The sequence below is a fragment of the Pleurodeles waltl genome, chromosome 3_1, assembly GCF_031143425.1.
Source record: "Pleurodeles waltl isolate 20211129_DDA chromosome 3_1, aPleWal1.hap1.20221129, whole genome shotgun sequence".
NCBI classification, from domain to species: Eukaryota; Metazoa; Chordata; class Amphibia; order Caudata; family Salamandridae; genus Pleurodeles; species Pleurodeles waltl.
The window spans coordinates 165,289,313-165,309,412 of record NC_090440.1 but is presented as its reverse complement, the minus strand read 5'-3'; the positions used below and the strand labels follow the sequence as shown (position 1 = coordinate 165,309,412).

The 20,100-nt window shown below is 43.2% G+C and overlaps 1 protein-coding gene across 12 annotated transcripts in view; it reads right to left on the bottom strand.

The window, feature by feature from the left end:
* Positions 1-20,100, bottom strand: part of HERC1 (HECT and RLD domain containing E3 ubiquitin protein ligase family member 1) — a 1,155,039-nt gene that overhangs the window by 34,832 nt on the left and 1,100,107 nt on the right. For all 12 annotated transcript variants that reach the window (XM_069222059.1, XM_069222062.1, XM_069222061.1 and 9 more), the window contains exons 74-75: positions 19,796-19,872; positions 6,151-6,403 (exon numbers count right to left, since the gene is read on the bottom strand). In XM_069222059.1, the coding sequence (XP_069078160.1) occupies positions 6,151-6,403; positions 19,796-19,872 (330 nt within the window). The remainder of the gene's footprint in view (positions 1-6,150; positions 6,404-19,795; positions 19,873-20,100) is intronic.

The following is a 20,100-nucleotide window of genomic DNA, read 5'->3' as shown; positions in this document are numbered from 1 at the left end:
TTCAGTCCCCCACTTAGTCTTACTCATTCATAGTCAGCCTCAGTCATTCTCACTGATTCACTCAAACTCATTCTGATTCACTCTGATTTACTCAGACTCACTTATTCACACTCATTCTAATTCACACGCACTTATTCACACTCAATCTGACTCAAACTCACTCAGACACAATCATTCTCACTCAGTCCGACTCAATTAGTCTCACTCACTCTCACACTGACACTCATTCTCTGACTCACTAAGACTTGACTCACTCAGTCTCACACATAGTAGCATTCAGTCACATCCCGTCATTCTCTCTCCCTTATTCATTCTCACTTGTACTCACTCTTATCACTCATTGTCCTCAGTTTGACTCACTCCTTCACTGACACTCTCAGGTTTACTCACACATACACACACATACATAAAAAAATGCTCACATATACACACACACTCTCATGGACACACACTATCACACATACATACACAGTATTGAAAAACAGTTTTTACTTACCTTGCTGTTTGTGCAGCTTTGAAATTAAACTTTCTCAGCATCGGACACTTTAAATTGAAACCTCAAACCTGCGCAGTCGCAAATTTGAGTTTTTAGTCTCTGCTCATTCACCCGCCTTTCCCAACTCTGTGCGAGTTGGGAAAGGGTGGGGTGACTGGCTGAGTGACATGTAGCCACAGGCACTGCGGGCCTTAAGCCTACAATGCCCATGGTTAACTTTATCTGTGACGCTTTAACACTTCCTAGATTGGGAGGCGAGGCATTAAGACATGCCAGAGGTCTGAGTTAAGGACTGGGGGTTTCACCAGCCCTGGACAGTCTCCGATGGCTGGTGCAGGTGCCTTTGTGCGCCAGACATCAGACATTCTCGCTAGCGGAACTAAGGCTGCTGCTGTTAGACGGCATTTTCTTTTTTATACCAAAAGTGAAGAAAATAATATTATTGTCTCTTAGTGTAGTAAAGCAGAGGGGGTGCATAGCCCTGGAGCCCTAATGGAAAAACCACCACTGGCTATTGGCGAGGAGTAATGAGTCGCCTACTAAAATTGTACAGAAAGAGTTCTCTCCATTATATGGGAGGTATCAGTGCTAGGACTATATTGTAGAAGCAGGAAACACAAAGTCAAGTCCCAATTTTTTGATTTTGAATTATAATTAGCCAAAAGACTGATTACTTTCAGATGGAAATCACCCGATCCTTCACACCTCACAATTTGAATGCAGTTCACTAACTGAGTCCAGGCTGAAAGTGGAAGAATAATCTTTCTGGTAATATTTTTTGTGTTTCTTGCAAGTGGTTATCTCTTTTGCTGGAGCTTGCTCTGAGGACTGGAACCTAAATTTGGAACCTGGAGCATTTCAAAGCTTGAGTACTGCTCCTTAGTGGCATTGGCATGTATAAAGGAACAATAGAAACAGGCACCAGAGTCATGATTTCATCCCAGGCATCGAAGACAGATGCTGTGGAGTGTGGAAATCGACTGCTTAATATATCTTTTAAAACCAGATGCTAGGGGAGGTGATACTAATAACTGGAAAAACCTAGTTAGTCCAACTGAATCGAAAGGAAAGCAAGCTTTGTGTCTGCATCAGAGTGCACAGGAAAAAAGTATCTGACATATGTGTATTGAGCGGTACCATACATGGCTTTGTGAAGTCAACACCAGGGAGGCACTGGAGTAGAATCAGAGTCGCCTGCTGGTGCAGGTATGCTAGTTCAACCTTTTTGGATCCAATATGGATTCTAGAGGACATTCAAGAGGTAAGGAGTCTGCAGGGAGAAAGAAGCACCCATCAGAAAACTTTTATCTCTGTTATGAGTATCTGAATGTTCAGATTCTGAACACTACTTACCACTGAAGAGAAAGCTGAATATTTCATCTGATAAGCTCATATAAAATCAAGAAAAGGAGAAGGTACCAAGTCCAGTGGAGTTGTGCAAATACAAGAGACTTACATCTGTTACAGCAAATGGTCAATCGCCCTCTGTGCCCTCCTCTTCAAAGTATTAGAATAGCCGCATACATGGACTCTGTTAGAAATGGGGTTTTTGGTTGGCAGTCAGGTTGCCCTCTGTCCAAGCAAGAACCCTCACTCTAGTCAGGGTAAGTCACACACAATCCAAAATCAGCCTGTGCTCACCCTCCGGTAGCTTGGCACAAGCAGTCAGGCTTAACTTAGAAGGCAATGTGTAAAGCATTTGTGCAATAAATCATACAATACCATAATATAACACCACAAACGTACACCACACAGTGTTTAGAAAAATATATAATATTTATCTGGGTATTTGCAGGTCAAAACGATCAAAGTTGCAATATGAATTTGTAAAGATATCACTGAAAAGTGATATAAAGTGTCTTAAGTCTTTAAAGAGTAAATAAAATGTCTTTCAAGCACAGAGTACCTGGTTTCTGGTGGGCAATCTCCTCAGAGGGCCACAGGAGAAGAGATACGTGGAAAAAGGGTGTGTGCGTCGATTTCTCCTCAGCACACACGGACTTGCGTCGTTATTTTTCATGCGGGGAAGTCGGGCGTCGTTTTCCGGCGCGCGGACAGTCTCTTTCTGTGGATCGCGGGAATTACCAGATGGCCCGGGTCTGTGCGTGAATTTTCCTGCTTGTTTACCGGCTGCGCGTCGTTCTGCGGGGCAGCGCGTCGAAGTTTCGATCTCACGGCAGGCGTCGCGTCGATTTCTCCTTGGAAGTCGGCGGCGTTGTCCTTGCGAGGCCATGCGTCGAAGTTTTGGTCTCACGGCAGGCGTCGCGTCGATTTTTCCTTGGAAGTCGGGCGGCGTTGTCCTTGCGAGGCCGTGCGTCAAAGTTTCGAGCTCACGGTAGGCGTCGCGTCGATTTCTCCTTAGAAGTCGGGCGGCGTTGTCCTTGCGAGGCCGTGCGTCAAAGTTTCGGTTGTCCCGAAGGCGTCGCGTCGATCAGCGTCGGTGTGCGGCGTTTTTCTTGCCGCGGAGCAAGCTGTGCGTTGAAAATTTCGGCGCACGGAGCGTCCAAGTGAAAGCGAGAAGTCTTTTTGGTCCTGAGACTTCAGGGAACAGGAGGCAAGCTCTATCCAAGCCCTTGGAGAGCACTTTTACAGCCAGACAAGAGTTCAGCAAGGCAGCAGGCCAACAGCAAGGCAGCAGTCCTTTGTAGAAAAGCAGACGTGAGTCCTTTGAGCAGCCAGGCAGTTCTTCTTGGCAGGATGTAGTTTCTAGTTCAGGTTTCTTCTCCAGCAAGTGTCTGATGAGGTAGGGCAGAGGCCCTGTTTTATACTAAGTTGTGCCTTTGAAGTGGGGGTGACTTCAAAGAGTGTCTAGGAAATGCACCAAGCCCCCTTTTAGTTCAATCCTGTCTGCCAGTGTCCCAGTAGGGGGTGTGGCAGTCCTTTGTGTGAGGGCAGGCCCTCCACCCTCCCAGCCCAGGAAGACCCATTCAAAATGCAGATGTATGCAAGTGAGGCTGAGTACCCTGTGTTTGGGGTGTGTCTGAGTGAATGCACAAGGAGCTGTCAACTAAACCTAGCCAGACGTGGATTGAAGGGCACAACAAGGTTTTAGTGCAAAGAAATGCTCACTTTCTAAAAGTGGCATTTCTAGAATAGTAATATTAAATCCGACTTCACCAGTCAGCAGGATTTTATATTACCATTCTGGCCATACTAAATATGACCTTCCTACTCCTTTCAGATCAGCAGCTGCCACTTCAACAATGTATGAGAGCAGCCCCAATGTTAGCCTAAGAAGGGAGCAGGCCTCACAGTAGTGTAAAAACGAATTTAGGAGTTTTACACTACCAGGACATATAACCACACAAGTACATGTCCTGCCTTTTACCCACACAGCACCCTGCTCTAGGGGTTACCTAGGGCACACATTAGGGGTGACTTATGTATAGAAAAAGGGGAGTTCTAGGCTTGGCAAGTACCTTTAAATGCCAAGTCGAAGTGGCAGTGAAACTGCACACACAGGCCTTGCAATGGCAGGCCTGAGACAAGGTTAAGGGGCTACTGAGGTGGGTGGCACAACCAGTGTTGCAGGCCCACTAGTAGCATTTAATCTACCTGCCCTAGGCACATGTAGTGCACTCTACCAGGGACTTACAAGTAAATTAAATAGTCAATCATGGATAAACCAATTAGTAGTACAATTTACACAGAGAGCATATGCACTTTAGCACTGGTTAGCAGTGGTAAAGTGCCCAGAGGTCAAAAGCCAACAACAACAGGTCAGAAAAAATAGGAGGAAGGAGGCAAAAAGTTTGGGGATGACCCCGTCAAAAAGCCAGGTCCAACAGACTCCAACCTCCTTAAAGTCTCTGCATGACAGATCTTATTTGCCCAGTTCATGCTCAACCAGATCAACACTTTCTAGGAAGGGTATCAGAGAGAGGGCAGCAGTGGAACTGGAAGTGAAGACAGAACAGAAGACGATAGGCCATGCATGATACCATAATGCAGAACATTTTTATAGTGTTTGAGCAGGCAACTGTCAGCCCGGCAGAAATACTGCACTACGGAAGAATGCCAGGTTTACAGCTAGTCTGCACATTAACTAAAGAGGTGCACAGAAAAGGATGAGAACTTGGAATGCAATCCCTTCTTGTCTTCATATCACACCGAGAGCAATCAAAGTGAACCGATATATATTTGCTTAGCTCTGTGAAATTGAGCAGTACTTCAGGGCTTAATATGGCTTACTTCACAAATGGCATCCCCTAAACAGACCATGTAGAGCTCAGAAAGTTTTATCCCCCCTCTTCCGGTTCATTTTGGAACTAATAAGGAAGCATGATTTATGATCACTGGGTTGTGATTTAGTTTCCCATGCTGCACATGCAGGGTAGACAGTGTTCCCACATGAATGTTTGCTACTTGCAAACACAACAGGGCTTAAACTCTGGGTTTTTATGAGGCGGCATCATGAAAGTACCTTAATTTATTTTTGCTGAATTAAATAAACTAAGTAAATGCATTGGGCTTCAGATCTTCGCTTAAGCATGCCAAAAACCTGGAACATATGACATGACATAGGTACCACTTTTGTGAGCTGTACACATCATTTTCGTTGTGAAGTCGCAAAGAAGATACTAACTGTTTGGGTCAAAGTATGGCTGTTCAGCTTTTCCATAGTTGCTGTCACATATTTCAACACACACACATCATTTGAAAGTTTCCTAATGCAAAAGTGCAAATTGTCTTCTATGTTTCTTTGTCTTTTGCATAAGGTCTTTGACAACTGCCTATACCAGTGGCAAAACAGAAAATGCTGGAACAACTGTAGTGGTAAGAAACAAATCTGAGAGAATAGAACAGCATGTGGGGCTAAGCGTGTCAAACACCCTAAACATAGCTACCAGAAAGACGGGAAGATGATATGGAGGAATGTGGCACTCAACTACTCAATTTCACTAAATGCTTCGCACAAAGTCTTGAATTGCATTGGATGGCATATGGACCAACCCTTAGAGTAGTAATTTAGGACGAGGGACTACATGACTTATTTCTATTGTCACGGTTCTGTGATTACTACTTGTGGAGTTGGTCTGAAAATCCTGCAAAATCTCATAGGGAAACTAAAAAAAAACAAGCCAAGTTCCACATCTTAGGACCTGTGGTGAGCAGAAAAGGCAACTTGTATCATGGGCATTAGGAAGGCAATTAGTAGGACTTGATTTAACACCTTTCACAAGCTGCACAGCGCAGCAATAAAGGTCATTCTGGAGCTACCAATTGACTATCAAGAAGAGGACATAAGGTACTGAAGGAAGTTACTGGAATAATTGATTGGGATACTGAACTCTGGTGGGGAAGGACATATAGTGGAACTAATGGATGCTAACGTACAGTGAAGAGGGGAGCACTGAAAAATACTCGGAAGAAATGGGAAGAGCGCTTTCTATGTTTTATGTGAGAGTTACAATATCGGATTTTTTTAACAGGAGATCTATTTTAAATTATGGCAGTAACAATCTTAAGGAGTGGCACTCTTGATGAATCAGTGAAAAAGATACTGGTAAATAAAAACTTTGTATGTATTTTCTAAGTGCACCAAACTAACAATTAGCCTTACCGCCCCCTCCTGCTTTTTTAGGCAATTCTTGCTAGAAAAATAATCTGGGCCAGACAGTTACAAAACTAGTGATGCAGCTGATTAATTTTACCTCGTGAAAGTTTTCTTCAGTTATCCCACTGTCTTCAATGTGAAGAATGCTGTTAAGGGTTTGCACATAGAGCAGATCCACCTCCTCTAGATCCTCCAAAGCTAGTGGGATGCAGCACAATTGTTTCCAAACCATTGGAGCCAAGTGAAGATCTAAAGGTTTCTTGGTACGAATAGCAACGCCCATCAGAATGCCTAAGAACTTGAACTGCATGAGATGTTCATCTAGACAGGCTGAAGGATTCAGAAGGAACCTAGAAACACAAGTGCCAATGTTAGTTTGTAATCCAATAGAGGACATCTCAATAAAGCTGGAGTGAAACATGAATGGTTAGTGTTAATTTAAGTACATTAATTATATGATTTTTTTCATCCACAAACTTAGGGGGTCATTATGACCCTGGCAGAAGGAGGAGAAACGGCGGTAAGACCGCTAACAGGTTGGCGTCTTTTTTTTTGTATTATGACCATGGCAGTTACCGCCATGGTCATCCGCCGTTTCTCCGTTCCGCCCGCCAGGGCGGAGACAACCGCCAAGCTGGAGACCTGGGTCTCCAGCCCGGCGGTCGTCACTATACCGCCGGCGGTATTTTGACCCGGCTTACCGCCGTGGATTTCCTGCGGTTTCCCTCCCTGGCACTGATAGGGGTCTCCCCCACCCCCCACACCGACTCCCTCCCCTACATCCCCCACCAGGGTGGCAGGGTCCCCCTCCCCACCCCGACCCCCAACATCACATCACCCATACCCACACGACACGCACGCAGGCACCACCTACACACATACACGCACACACGCCGACATACATGCCTACATCCACACACACAGTCAGACACGCACACCCACATACAAACATACACACACACATCCATACAGACATACCCACAGACATACATGCACTAATTCCCAAAACACACAACACCCCGCAAGCATACACGCACTCACACACCCCCTCTACATACACAGACGCACACCCCCATGCACCCACACAACACACAACACCCCCTCACCCCCCTCCCCTAACGGACGATCGACTTACCTGTTCCGTCGATCCTCTGGGAGGGGACGGGAGCCATGGGGGCAGCTCCGCCAACACCACACCGCCAACAGAACACCGCCACGGCGAATCACAGGACGTGATTCGCTGGGCGGTGTTCTGTTGGTGTGGCGGTGGAGGTGGAGCAACCTCCACTTCCCCGCCTCCCGCCAGTATGGCTGTTGGCGGCTCTCCCTCCGTAAAAGGACAGAGAGCTGCCAACGGTCATAATAGGACGAGCGGCAAACCGCCACCACTGGCGGTCTTCCGCACGGCGGTCCCTCGGCGGTCTTGTAAAAAGACCGCCGAGGTTGTAATGACCACCTTAGTGTTTTAACAGGCGTACAAACAATATACATGCTGTAGGAGCAGGGAAACTGAAATAGCCTCTGAGAGATGTGAACATCAAGGAAGCATAATGATGGCTCATTAAATTATTATATATATATATATATTTAACTTAAACAACTACAGGCTTCTGGGAAGGAGGGAGGGTGCATGTGAATCTGCAGCACAACATGCCACGAACAGATGTACACTGGGTATGTGACATTTTCCGTTCAATGGCATGTGTAGCTGCAGATATACATGCTATGCATAGACTACAAAGCAGTTAGTCCTCCCAAAACAGCAGTGGCTAGCCTGTAGGAGTTGAAGTTGTTTTGGAATAATGTTCTTAGGACAGCTTGTCCTACATTGGCTTGTTGTGAGAAAACATCAACACAGTAGTGTTTAGTAAATGTATAAGGGGTTGACCATGTAGCTGCTTTACATATATTAGCCATTGGTATGTTTCCTAAAAAAGCCATTGTTGCACCTTTCTTTCTTGTAGAATGTGCTTTAGGAGTGACAAAAAGTTGTCTTTTTGCTTTGATATAACATGTTTGTATACATCTAACAATCCATCTTGCTAAACCTTGTTTTGATACAAGATTGCCTGTATGTGGTTGTTGGAAAGCTACAAAAAGTTGTTTTGTTTTCTTAAACCGTTCAGTTCTGTCTATGTAATACATAAGAGCTCTTTTGAGATCTGGGGTATGAAGAGCTCTTTCTGCCACAGAATCTGGCTGTGGAAAGAAGACTGGCAATTCCACTGTTTAATGTGAAAAGGTGATACTACTTTTGGTAGAAAGTTTGGATTTGTTCTTAGTACAACCTTATGTTTGTGTACTTGGAAAAAGGTTCTTCTAGAGTGAAAGCTTGTATTTCACTAACTCTTCTTAAAGAAGTAACAGCCACAAGGAAGGCAACTTTCCATGTTAGAAATTGAATTTGGCAAGAGTGCATGGGCTCAAAAGGTGGTCCCATAAGTCTTTTAAGTACTATATTTAAATTCCATGATGGAACTGGTGGTGTTCTTGGTGGAATGATGCGTTTTAACCCTTCCATAAAGGCTTTAATAACAGGAACTCTGAATAAAGAACTATGTTGAATAGTTTGTAAGTATGCAGATATTGCAGTAAGGTGTATTTTTTTGGAAGAAAAAGCCAAATTTGACTTTTGTAAATGAAGTAAGTAACATAAAATATCTTGTATTGATGCTGTAAGTGGGTCTATGGTTTTAGATTGACAGTAGTAGACAAATCTTTTCCACTTGTTTGCGTAGCACTGTCTAGTAGTGGGTTTTTGGGCTTGTTTAATGACTTCTATACATTCTGATAGGAGTTTTAAGTATCCAAATTCTATGACCTCAGGAGCCAAATCGCTAGATTGAGAGCATTGGGGTTTGGATGCCTGATTTGAGCTTTGGTTTGTGTTAACAAATCTGGTTTGTTTGGGAGTTTGGAGTGAGGTACTAAAGATAGGTCTAGTAGTGTTGTGTATCAATGCTGACGTGCCTATGTTGATGCTATGAGTATCATGTTGAGTGACGTTTGACGCAACTTGTTGACTAGAAATTAAAGGAGTAGGAGAGGGGGAAAAGCGTAAGCAAATATCTCTGACAAATTGATCCATAAAGCATTGTCCCTGGACAGGGGATGTGGGTGTCTGGATGCGATGTTTTGGCATTTTGTGTTTTCGCTTGTTGCGAATAGATCCATGTCTGGTGTTCCCCACTTTTGAAAATATTTTTGAAGTATTCGGGGGTGAATCTCCCATTCGTGTGTTTGTTGGCGATATCTGCTGAGGACACCTGCCAACTGATTGTCTATCCCTTGGATGTACTGTGCTATTAGGTGAATTTGATTGTGAATTGCCCATTTCCAAATTGTCTGGGCCAGACGGGACAGTTGAGATGAATGTGTCCCTCCCTATTTGTTGAGATAATACATGGTTGTCATGTTGTCTGTCTTTATAAGAACAATCTTCTGTTTGAGAAGAGGTTGAAATGCTTTTTGGGCAAGGAACACAGCTAATAACTCTAAGAGGTTTATGTGTAGCTGTTTTTGTTTGACATCCCATTGCCCTTGAATATTGTGATTGTTTAGGGGAGCTCCCCAACCAATCATTGATGCATCTGTTGTGATTATGGTCTGAGGCACAGGGTCTTGAAACGACCGCCCCTTTATTAAACTGCTGTGATTCCACCATTGAAGGGACATATGTGTTTGGCGGTCTATCAACACTAGATCTTGAAGTTGACCGTGTGCCTGTGACCATTGTTGTGCAAGGCACTGTTGTAAGGGCCTCATGTTTAATCATGCATGGGGACTATTGCGATGCAAGATGCCATCATTCCTAAGATCTTCATGACAAACCTTACAGTGTATTTTTGATTTGGTTGTATAAGTGTAATGAGATTTTGAAAAGCTTGTATCCTTCGTGTATTTTGATACGTTACAGCTAGTTGAGTATTTAGGATAGCACCCAAATATGGTTGTACTTGTGCTGGTTGAAGGTGTGACTTTTGGTAGTTTATAGAAAATCCTAGTGTGTGCACAGTTTCTATCACGTAACGTGAACGTTTTTGGCATTGTGTACGATTGTTTGATTTTATTAGCCAATCGTTTAGATATGGAAAGACATGGATGTATTGTCTTCTTAAGTATACTGCTACTACTGCAAAGCACTTTGTGAACACCCCTGGAGCTGTTGTTATGCCGAAAGGTAACACTTTGAACTGGTAGCGTTTTCCTTGTATGACAAACCTGAGGGTGTTTTCTGTGAGCTGGATGGATGGGTATGTGGAAATACACATCTTTGAGGTCTAGGGCTATCAGAAAATCTTGTTTTTGTAGCAGTGGGATAACATCTTGCAGAGTTACCATGTGAAAATGTTCTGATAGGATGTAAAAATTGAGGGGCCTGAGGTCTAATATTGGTCTGAGGGTGCCATCTTTTTTGAGAATTAGAAAGTATAGTGAGTATACTCCTGTTCCCTGTTGAGATTGTGGAACTAATTCTATTGCCTGTTTGAGTAGTAGAGGTTGAACCTCTTGTTGTAACAGAACAGTATGTTCTGGGGATAATTTGTGATATCTTGGTGGAATATTTGGAGGAGTGTTTATCAATTCTAGGCAATAGCCATTGCGGATAATTGATAATACCCAGTTGTCTGTCTTAATATTTTGACAATGTGAGTGGAACTGCTGTAGTCTTCCACCCACAGGAGATGTGTGGAGTGGAAGGGATGGAAGGAAGTCACTGCTTTGGTTGAGTTGCTGGTTGTTTGGAGGTGTGGAATTTGCCTCTATTTCTAGACTATTGGCCTTTGTATGTTCCTCTAAACCCACCTCGCTGGTATTGGGTTTGATATGGTTGTTTTGTTTGTGAGGTAGAAGCCTCGTGGATTGTGCTCTAAAACCTCCTCAAAACTGAGGCTTACGAAAAGACCCCCTATATGGTGTAGTACAGGGAGTGCAGAATTATTAGGCAAATTAGTATTTTGACCACATCATCCTCTTTATGCATGTTGTCTTACTCCAAGCTGTATAGGCTCAAAAGCCTACTACCAATTAAGCATATTAGGTGATGTGCATCTCTGTAATGAGAAGGGGTGTGGTCTAATGACATCAACACCCTATATCAGGTGTGCATAATTATTAGGCAACTTCCTTTCCTTTGGCAAAATGGGTCAAAAGAAGGACTTGACAGGCTCAGAAAAATCAAAAATAGTGAGATATCTTGCAGAGGGATGCAGCACTCTTAAAATTGCAAAGCTTCTGAAGCGTGATCATCGAACAATCAAGCGTTTCATTCAAAATAGTCAACAGGGTCGCAAGAAGCGTGTGGAAAAACCAAGGCGCAAAATAACTGCCCATAAACTGAGAAAAGTCAAGCGTGCAGCTGCCACAATGCCACTTGCCACCAGTTTGGCCATATTTCAGAGCTGCAACATCACTGGAGTGCCCAAAAGCACAAGGTGTGCAATACTCAGAGACATGGCCAAGGTAAGAAAGGCTGAAAGACGACCACCACTGAACAAGACACACAAGCTGAAACGTCAAGACTGGGCCAAGAAATATCTCAAGACTGATTTTTCTAAGGTTTTATGGACTGATGAAATGATAGTGAGTCTTGATGGGCCAGATGGATGGGCCCGTGGCTGGATTGGTAAAGGGCAGAGAGCTCCAGTCCGACTCAGACGCCAGCAAGGTGGAGGTGGAGTACTGGTTTGGGCTGGTATCATCAAAGATGAGCTTGTGGGGCCTTTTCGGGTTGAGGATGGAGTCAAGCTCAACTCCCAGTCCTACTGCCAGTTCCTGGAAGACACCTTCTTCAAGCAGTGGTACAGGAAGATGTCTGCATCCTTCAAGAAAAACATGATTATCATGCAGGACAATGCTCCATCACACGCGTCCAAGTACTCCACAGCGTGGCTGGCAAGAAAGGGTATAAAAGAAGGAAATCTAATGACATGGCCTCCTTGTTCACCTGATCTGAACCCCATTGAGAACCTGTGGTCCATCATCAAATGTGAGATTTACAAGGAGGGAAAACAGTACACCTCTCTGAACAGTGTCTGGGAGGCTGTGGTTGCTGCTGCACGCAATGTTGATGGTGAACAGATCAAAACACTGACAGAATCCATGGATGGCAGGCTTTTGAGTGTCCTTGCAAAGAAAGGTGGCTATATTGGTCACTGATTTGTTTTTGTTTTGTTTTTGAATGTCAGAAATGTATATTTGTGAATGTTGAGATGTTATATTGGTTTCACTTGTAATAATAAATAATTGAAATGGGTATATATTTGTTTTTTGTTAAGTTGCCTAATAATTATGCACAGTAATAGTCACCTGCACACACAGATATCCCCCTAACATAGCTAAAACTAAAAACAAACTAAAAACTACTTCCAAAAATATTCAGCTTTGATATTAATGAGTTTTTTGGGTTCATTGAGAACATGGTTGTTGTTCAATAATACAATTAATCCTCAAAAATACAACTTGCCTAATAATTCTGCACTCCCTGTATACAGGGCACCCATTGCCTTTGCTGAATCAGAGTCTTTTCACAATTTCTCTATTGTAGTGTCCACTTCTGGGCCAAAGAGGTGTTTTTTATCAAAAGGCAAGTTTAACACAGCCTGTTGGATTTCTGGTTTAAAACCAGAGGAGCGCAGCCATGCATGTCTTCTGATGGTAATGGCTGTGTTCACGCTCCTTGCAGCTGTATCAGCCGCATCAAGGGCAGACCTTATCTGATTGTTACTGATGGCTGGCCCTTCCTGTACTACATGTTGTGCCCCCTTCTGGTGTTCTTTTGGGAGATGCCGTATGATATCCTGCATTCCATCCCAATGGGCTAGTAGTGCCTGAGAATGAGCTATTCTGCATTGATTTGCCACTTGGGATGCAACTCTTTTCCCTGCAGCGTCGAATTTCCTGCTCTCTTTATCAGGAGGGGGTGTATCTCCTGAAGACTGGCTATTTGCCCTCTTTCGTGCAGCACTAACCACTACTGAATCAGGAGGCACCTGATGGGTAATATAATCTGGGTCAGAGGGTGAGGCTTATATTTCTTTTCTATTCTAGTTGTGATTATTCTGGATTTCACAGGCTCATTAAAGATTTGGTCTGCATGTTTTACCATGCCTGGTAACATTGGGAGGCAGTGGTACCTAGAATGTGTTGAGGATAATGTGTTGAACAAAAAATCTTCTTCCAATGGTTCAGTGTGCATTGTCACCCCAAGGTAAGCTGCAGCCCTGGCTGTTGTATCTTCAGGTTGAGATGGTCTGGATGGGTAGGTATCTGGGTCGTTATCTGGGATAGGATCAGGATCATAAAGGTCCCATGGATCTACAATGTCTTCTTGCGAATAGAAAGAATGTGTTGGAGAAGGCATTGGTGGAGGGCTGGTGTGAGAAGAGGTAGATAGGTGTAGAGAATGAGGAGGAGAAGACTGAAGAGGAACTGGCTTCTCTTTTTTGCTTTTGCACCTTAGCTGGGGGCTGTGCAGTGTCCAGTTCTTCTTGGAATGCTAGCTTTCTCTTTGTCTTTAGAGGAGGAGCTGTAATAATTCTCCCCGTCTCTTTATGGATGTGTATCCTAGATTGTCTCTCATCCATAACTTATGGAGTGGGCTCAATGTCCGACCCTTCCTCAGAGGTTTTATGGCTTTCTCGTAATTTTTTGGAAAGTCCTTGCTCCTCTGTATAAGATGTATTTTTCAGTTCCGAAGTTTGTTGCTTTTTCGGTATCGAAAATGTTGTGGAAGGTCTCGGCTCCGAAACTGCCTTTCTAATTTTCAACTCCGAAACTTGCTGTTTCTTGCTGGAGTCCGAAATGGAGCCCTTTATAATTTTAGTCGACTCCGAAGTAGTCGGAGGTGTTGCCTTTTTCGGTGCCGAACCCGGAAGTCGGTCACCGACAGTCTTTTTTCGGGCCGAACCATGGCCTTCTGGCAGTGGTGTACCCAAGGCCTTAAGATGTACTCACATGCTGGCCAACTGTGATGGGTCTGTCGTCTTCAGATTCCTGCTCGGAGTCTGTGTCTCGGACAGAGACTGCTGTTTGCGCCTGTTCCTCTTCAGTGACGTTGACATGTTCATTGCTCTTCGATGCCATTTCCAGCCTTCTTGCTTTTCTGTCTCTAAGAGTCTTTTTTGATCGAAACGATCGACAGGCCTCACAGTTTTCCTCCCGATGGTCTGGGGAAAGGCACAGGATGCAAACCAAATGCTGGTCTGTGTACGGGTACTTGGTGTGGCACCGAGGGCAGACTCGGAATGGAGTCCGATCCATCAGACTCTCCATGCGGTCGGCCCGAATAGGCCAGAGATGGGTGCACGCGCCCCGGAGGGCGAACAAAGTGATTTTCCGAATATACTACCGATTCGATGCTAGATGGAGAACACGATCGAGACAAAACCGACAAAAGGGAAGGTTTTCTGAATTAAAATCTCGGAGCGAGAGGAAACCCGTCCGGACCCGACAACGGAAAGAAAACAATCTAACAGTGGAGTCAATGATCATGCGCAATGGAACCGAGAGGAGTCGTCACTCGATCCTGTGACTCTAAAAGACTTCTCTGAAGAAAAACAACTTGTAACACTCAGAGCCCAACACCAGATGTCGGAATCGATATGCATAGCATGTGTATCTGCAGCTACACATGCCATAGAAAATATATAAATATATATAAAAATATATATATATATATATATATATATATATATATATATATATATATATATATATATATATATATATATATATAAACACTGTGTGCTTTTCTGAAAACATTTCATGTCATTTTCAGTCAAGACTAACTCATCAGAGGGTTATGAACTTTGACCTGACGTAGGAAGCTTGGCATGATGTAAGCAGCTTGAACAAAGCTCTTGTATTTAAAATCATGCACAACTAATTACTTATCACAATCTCTTAATAGGTTCCACATGGCTTTCAGCATTCTGAATGTGTTTGACAGCAATCCCATTCCATTCTAAACACGGTGAGTGATGAGGTAGGCAAGTGAAAAAAATTCAGCTTCAATCAAAATGAAATGTCACAAGATTATTACAGAGCAAAGACTTAGATACACATCTTGTATGTACAAGTTAATAAAGCAAAAGCTGACCAACATGAAATAGGTAACTTATATATCATGGAAAGAGGATCTAGGGAAGAAGACATTATTAGTAAAGAGGCTAACGATGAAGTAAAGCATATGTTTGAAGAGCTCATGTTTGAAAAGCTACACCACATTTTCCACATCACAAAAATATAAGACTGAAAGGTCACATCGCTTTTGGATAGCCAGTGGGGAGGTGTGTATGGTGTTGTATGTATTTTTCGGATGGACCCAAAAAACAAAGTAACTTTGAAAATTGGTACCTTTTCCAGAAGTCATCATTGACACTGTATTGCAAATGTGTTGCTGGCTCCTGTGAGTGAAGCACTATCCCTTGTATTCCAAAAGTATTACATTTATTTTGGAGCTACTCTTGCTTGGGAAGCAGGTGGTGAACATTTTTTGGGAAAGAATAATATTCTTTGATGTGTACATGGAAGCATCTTGTTTGCATCTATTTTCCACTGGTAAGTTTGCTAGCATTATCCTTGGAAATGGGACCACGATAATTTAAGTGGACTGCCCTACGCAGAATGTGCCACAAGCATTAGACTTCCTTTATATAAACTGCATGCCCCAAAGACCTCAGATTATTGGCGATCATCCCTGAAAGATTTGGTCAACTAACTAACTAAATGGAAAGTGAGACTGAATCAGGTATTCAGAGAGCACCTAAAGCAGGAAAAACAACCAACCAGAGGGGCAATAAAGGACAAAACCATGCACATTTATAGGAAATGCAAAAACAATGTCAATTACGATAAGGTCCCAGTTCTGGTTTGGGATTCGAGATTGTGGTGGAAACAGTTGTGGGAGATCAATGGAATTGTGTACTTGTTTTACTTCTATTGTGTAAGGAAAAATCCATATAAAATTGACTGGAACCTAAAGAACAAGTTGCTGTCATTCAGTAACAATCTTTCTGGTGGATACTATGCCTGAAGATTCTGCACCTGTTGAATTCTCCTAGGTGTCAGACTGAATCCAGAAATTGCAAAAGCTCTCATGTGCCACAAAGTTCCATCCACCATAGCACAATATTGTCAGTTCCCCATCTTTTTTGCCACGTCCTTGGAGGCAGTGACAAGAATGACAGAATGTGCAGTGTATGAATCTACAGTGGGACCTTATTAAAAAAAAAAAGTAGGATAGTTCCTCAGAACAGGAAGGCAGGAGAGCACTATCAGGGATCTGCATGTAGATGATGTATCCACCAGAAAGGTTGTTACTGAAGATAAGTAACTTGTTATACTTATGGATCCTTATATCTGCTGATTGCTCACTTCTTGAATCAAGACCATACAAATGCCTCTCAGACAGTGGATCATGGGAAACGGCCAAGCCAAGAAGTCCCTGCAACATCGATCGGGGAAAATGGCCATTTGTGCTATGTCCAGACAATAATGCCTGTTGAAGGTATGCACTGACAACTACATCGCCGCATGGCAGATATCTAGCACCAACATTCCCCAGAAAAGCGCAGAAGAGGCAGTTTTAGCTCTGGCGGAATGGAATCTGATTTTTCTCAAGAGGCTCCTTCTTGGCGACGGCATGGGAGATATTGATACACTGGATGATTTATTTGGAATCCATTCACTTCTGAATCACATTGCCCTTCTTGAAATAAGTGAAGGCAAGAAGAAGGTGGCCATCTACGTGAAACTCAAAGGTCTTGAGGGTCCAAACAAAGTAGCGGTTTCACCTCTATCATGATATGAAGGAGTGGGTAGAATCCCAGCAAAGTAATGCTCCGGGCTATATGAAAGGGAGTGATCATATCAGGCAGAAAAGATGCCTAAGATTGCATACCCAGCTAAAAACACATAGTGGATGGATGCTGAACAGGTAAGACGGCAGCTAACTTATCATGCCTCGACAACATGATGGTGATAAGAAACACATTATTCCTAGTCAGAAGTCTTGAAGAACTATGCATGGGTTTGAAAGGAGAATACAACAAGAACACGAGCACCAAATGAAGGTAACATTGAGGCATAACAAAAGCAGAAGGGAAGAACAAATCCGATATCCCCTCCAGAAACCTCATGACAACAGATCTGAACAGTGATGCCTAATCAGATAAACAAAGAAAGGCCCAACAAATAACCTTTAACTGTTCTGACAGCAAAGCCTTGTCAGGCAAGAGAAAACGAAACACATCGGATCAAGAAGTTTAGAGGGAGTCAATATCCACTCCAGCACACCAGGTATCAAACCTGGACCAATGCCCAGACTGAACTCATATTTCCACGTTCATTCTCTAGGCATGAAGGTGGAAGCTCTGGGGATGCAGGTGCAGGACCTGCCCTTCCTGTTGTGAGAGGAAGTCTGCCCTGAGAGTAAGAGGAGGAACAGGGATATGTGAAGAAGATCCAAGTACCACACTCTCCGAGGCTAATTAAATTCAATGACATTGAAAGCACTTGTACTTGCTCCTGACACAACTTCCTCTGAACACCAGGGATCTGAGAAATGGGAGGTAACAGGAGACATTAGTCCCACCTCTTACCAAGTGCATTTCCCAGACATGGGTCAGCAGAAGCTGCAGGCAACATAAGTGCAGGCTTTACTTGTTCTCATGAAAAACAAAGATCCACTCGAGGCCTACTCCAAACATTTACTTGTGGAATAAGGAGCTCAGGATGTTAAGGTCCACAAAGGGATGGAGTACCCTTTCCTTCTTGAGAACAATTAATTATTGTGAATAGTATCCTTGCCCTATCTTGGCTACTGCTTCTTTGTTCAACAGAGAAAAAGACCCCTTGTTGCAGAATGTGAGCATAATCTTGCAAGTTAACTGAGGAGGAGGGAAGGATGGATGGATGTAATCCTGGAAAGGCGTATCCCCTGCATGAGCCAGTGGTCATAGTGATGGACTGCCAACCAAAGTGGCGGGACCAGTGCTTACTTTGTAAAAAATTTAAGTGCCAGGCCCCAAGGTATCACTAAGGAAGCCATTGCAGCATGCACCACCCACTGTCTATGTCAGTGCTGCCAAATGCCTGTTCGATTGGCCTGGATGTGCCACTATTAAAAAATGTTGTCTATATTAAATTACTAAAGTAATGTGCTCCACTGAAAGTAGTTATCGTGGACTGTCATAAAAAAGTGCTAGCATGAAGAATTAAGTGAAGGCACGAGCACAAACAAAATCCCGCACAAATTAAGCACTGGGTAGGACACTCATGCCCCTATAGTCAGAGAAGAGGAGGACCTTAGAATCACCACCCCATCTTTACTGTTTAAAAAACGTGTTGAGTGGTTGAACAGACTGAGAGGACCAATATCTTTGAAACTGCATATCTCAGGAGTAACTCTGGAATTTGCAATATTATTGATGGAACTGGTGCTCCTGAGAAGCCAGAACCAAAGATCGAGACCAGACTCACCTTTTGTTTTGTTTTTTGAAGTGCTATAAAGCCTTAATATTGAAGAGGTAGGCACCAAAGGGTATGTCCATTAGGGATGCTTGGGCATCACCTGGAAATTACGGTTTCATGAATCTAGGCATAGCGGCGGAGTGGCGACAGAAACCCACAGTCCAGGCAGCTGTCAACCATGCCACAGTCAAGGCAGCTGTCAACCATGTCTAGATCAGAGTGGAATGGAGTATCTGATTGGCTGCTTTCTGCCCAACACGTGCAAATTCAGCAAAACGATCACAGAGGTAATTAGAACAAACAGAGATGATCATCTGGGCAATCTCCCACAAAGCATGGAAATATTAGGCTAAAATACAAATTGTATTAGCTCATTAGTTAAGTTAAGAGCAAAGCGTGCCGAAGAAAAGGCCTTCTTCCACACTGCCTCAACTGTTTTTGGTTCCCTATCCAAAAACAGAGAGGCAGGAAAAGAGTTAGCAGAAACTCATTTTGTGTAACCCATGGATGACTTCTTCTTGGAAGAGGCCTAAGTGGAGGACTTACTGGTCAAAGATGAACCGGAGTGGAGCCTGGTGTTGTACGCCATATGCCCCACCACTGACCCTGATTTAAGCCATGAACAGTTTTGCTTCTTTCAGCTTTACGGCCTTTGCACAGCTATGGGAGTGGCTTTATTTGTATCCTGATAGCTTTAGAGGGGACATATTCTAAACACTACACATCTCAGCATCCCAGGACAGGGAAAAAAGGTACTACCACCAGGTGCCTTATGTGATTCCATGATATATGTCTGGGGTGGAGCAAAATGTAGCGATGGCGTGACCTCCCAGTGCAGGGGAGCTGTTAGACCCCAGTTCCAGTCTGGCACCTAGGAAGATTTAAGAGGTGAGGAATCTGCAGGTACAGTATCCATCTGAAATCAGATTTTGGGTTGACATACTAGAATGATAGCTACCACTTGGTACTATTGCTGCAAATATCTATTTTCATTTCCAAAGGGAGCAAAGGAGAGTTTACTTATTTTTTAAGCAATCTGGTATGGTATGGGCAAACCCAAATATTAAAATGGGCAAATATCACTCTTGCTTTAAAGAACTGTGTTAGTTCTTTCCATCCTTCCTGGTGTTCTGATCAGAGATAATGTTATCTGGATTGATTATTAATTACTAAGAAATGGTATGCAAAAGATTACGCACTAATTCCTATTTTACCTAAGACACTATTCAAGAAATCTACTTCTTGATCAGTATCAAGAACTCACTTACCTATCTCTATTGTATCCTACTTCTGCTGTCGCATTTGGGGAGGGAATGAGCAGATCAACCACCCCTGTTTCAAGTTCCTTCAAATAAAAACAGAAATCACATATTATGCCTTAATATTAATTCACAACACACCTTCAAATACGTTTCCTTTCTTCAATTACTATATAATATTTCTGCAGCTCATCATATTCTTTGAAAAGTTTAATGCTGACCACAGAATAAAACATTATATATGTAGAGCTAGTCAATAACTATTACGAAGCTGCTGGCAACGTTAAATACATTCTCCAACAGACAAAAACATG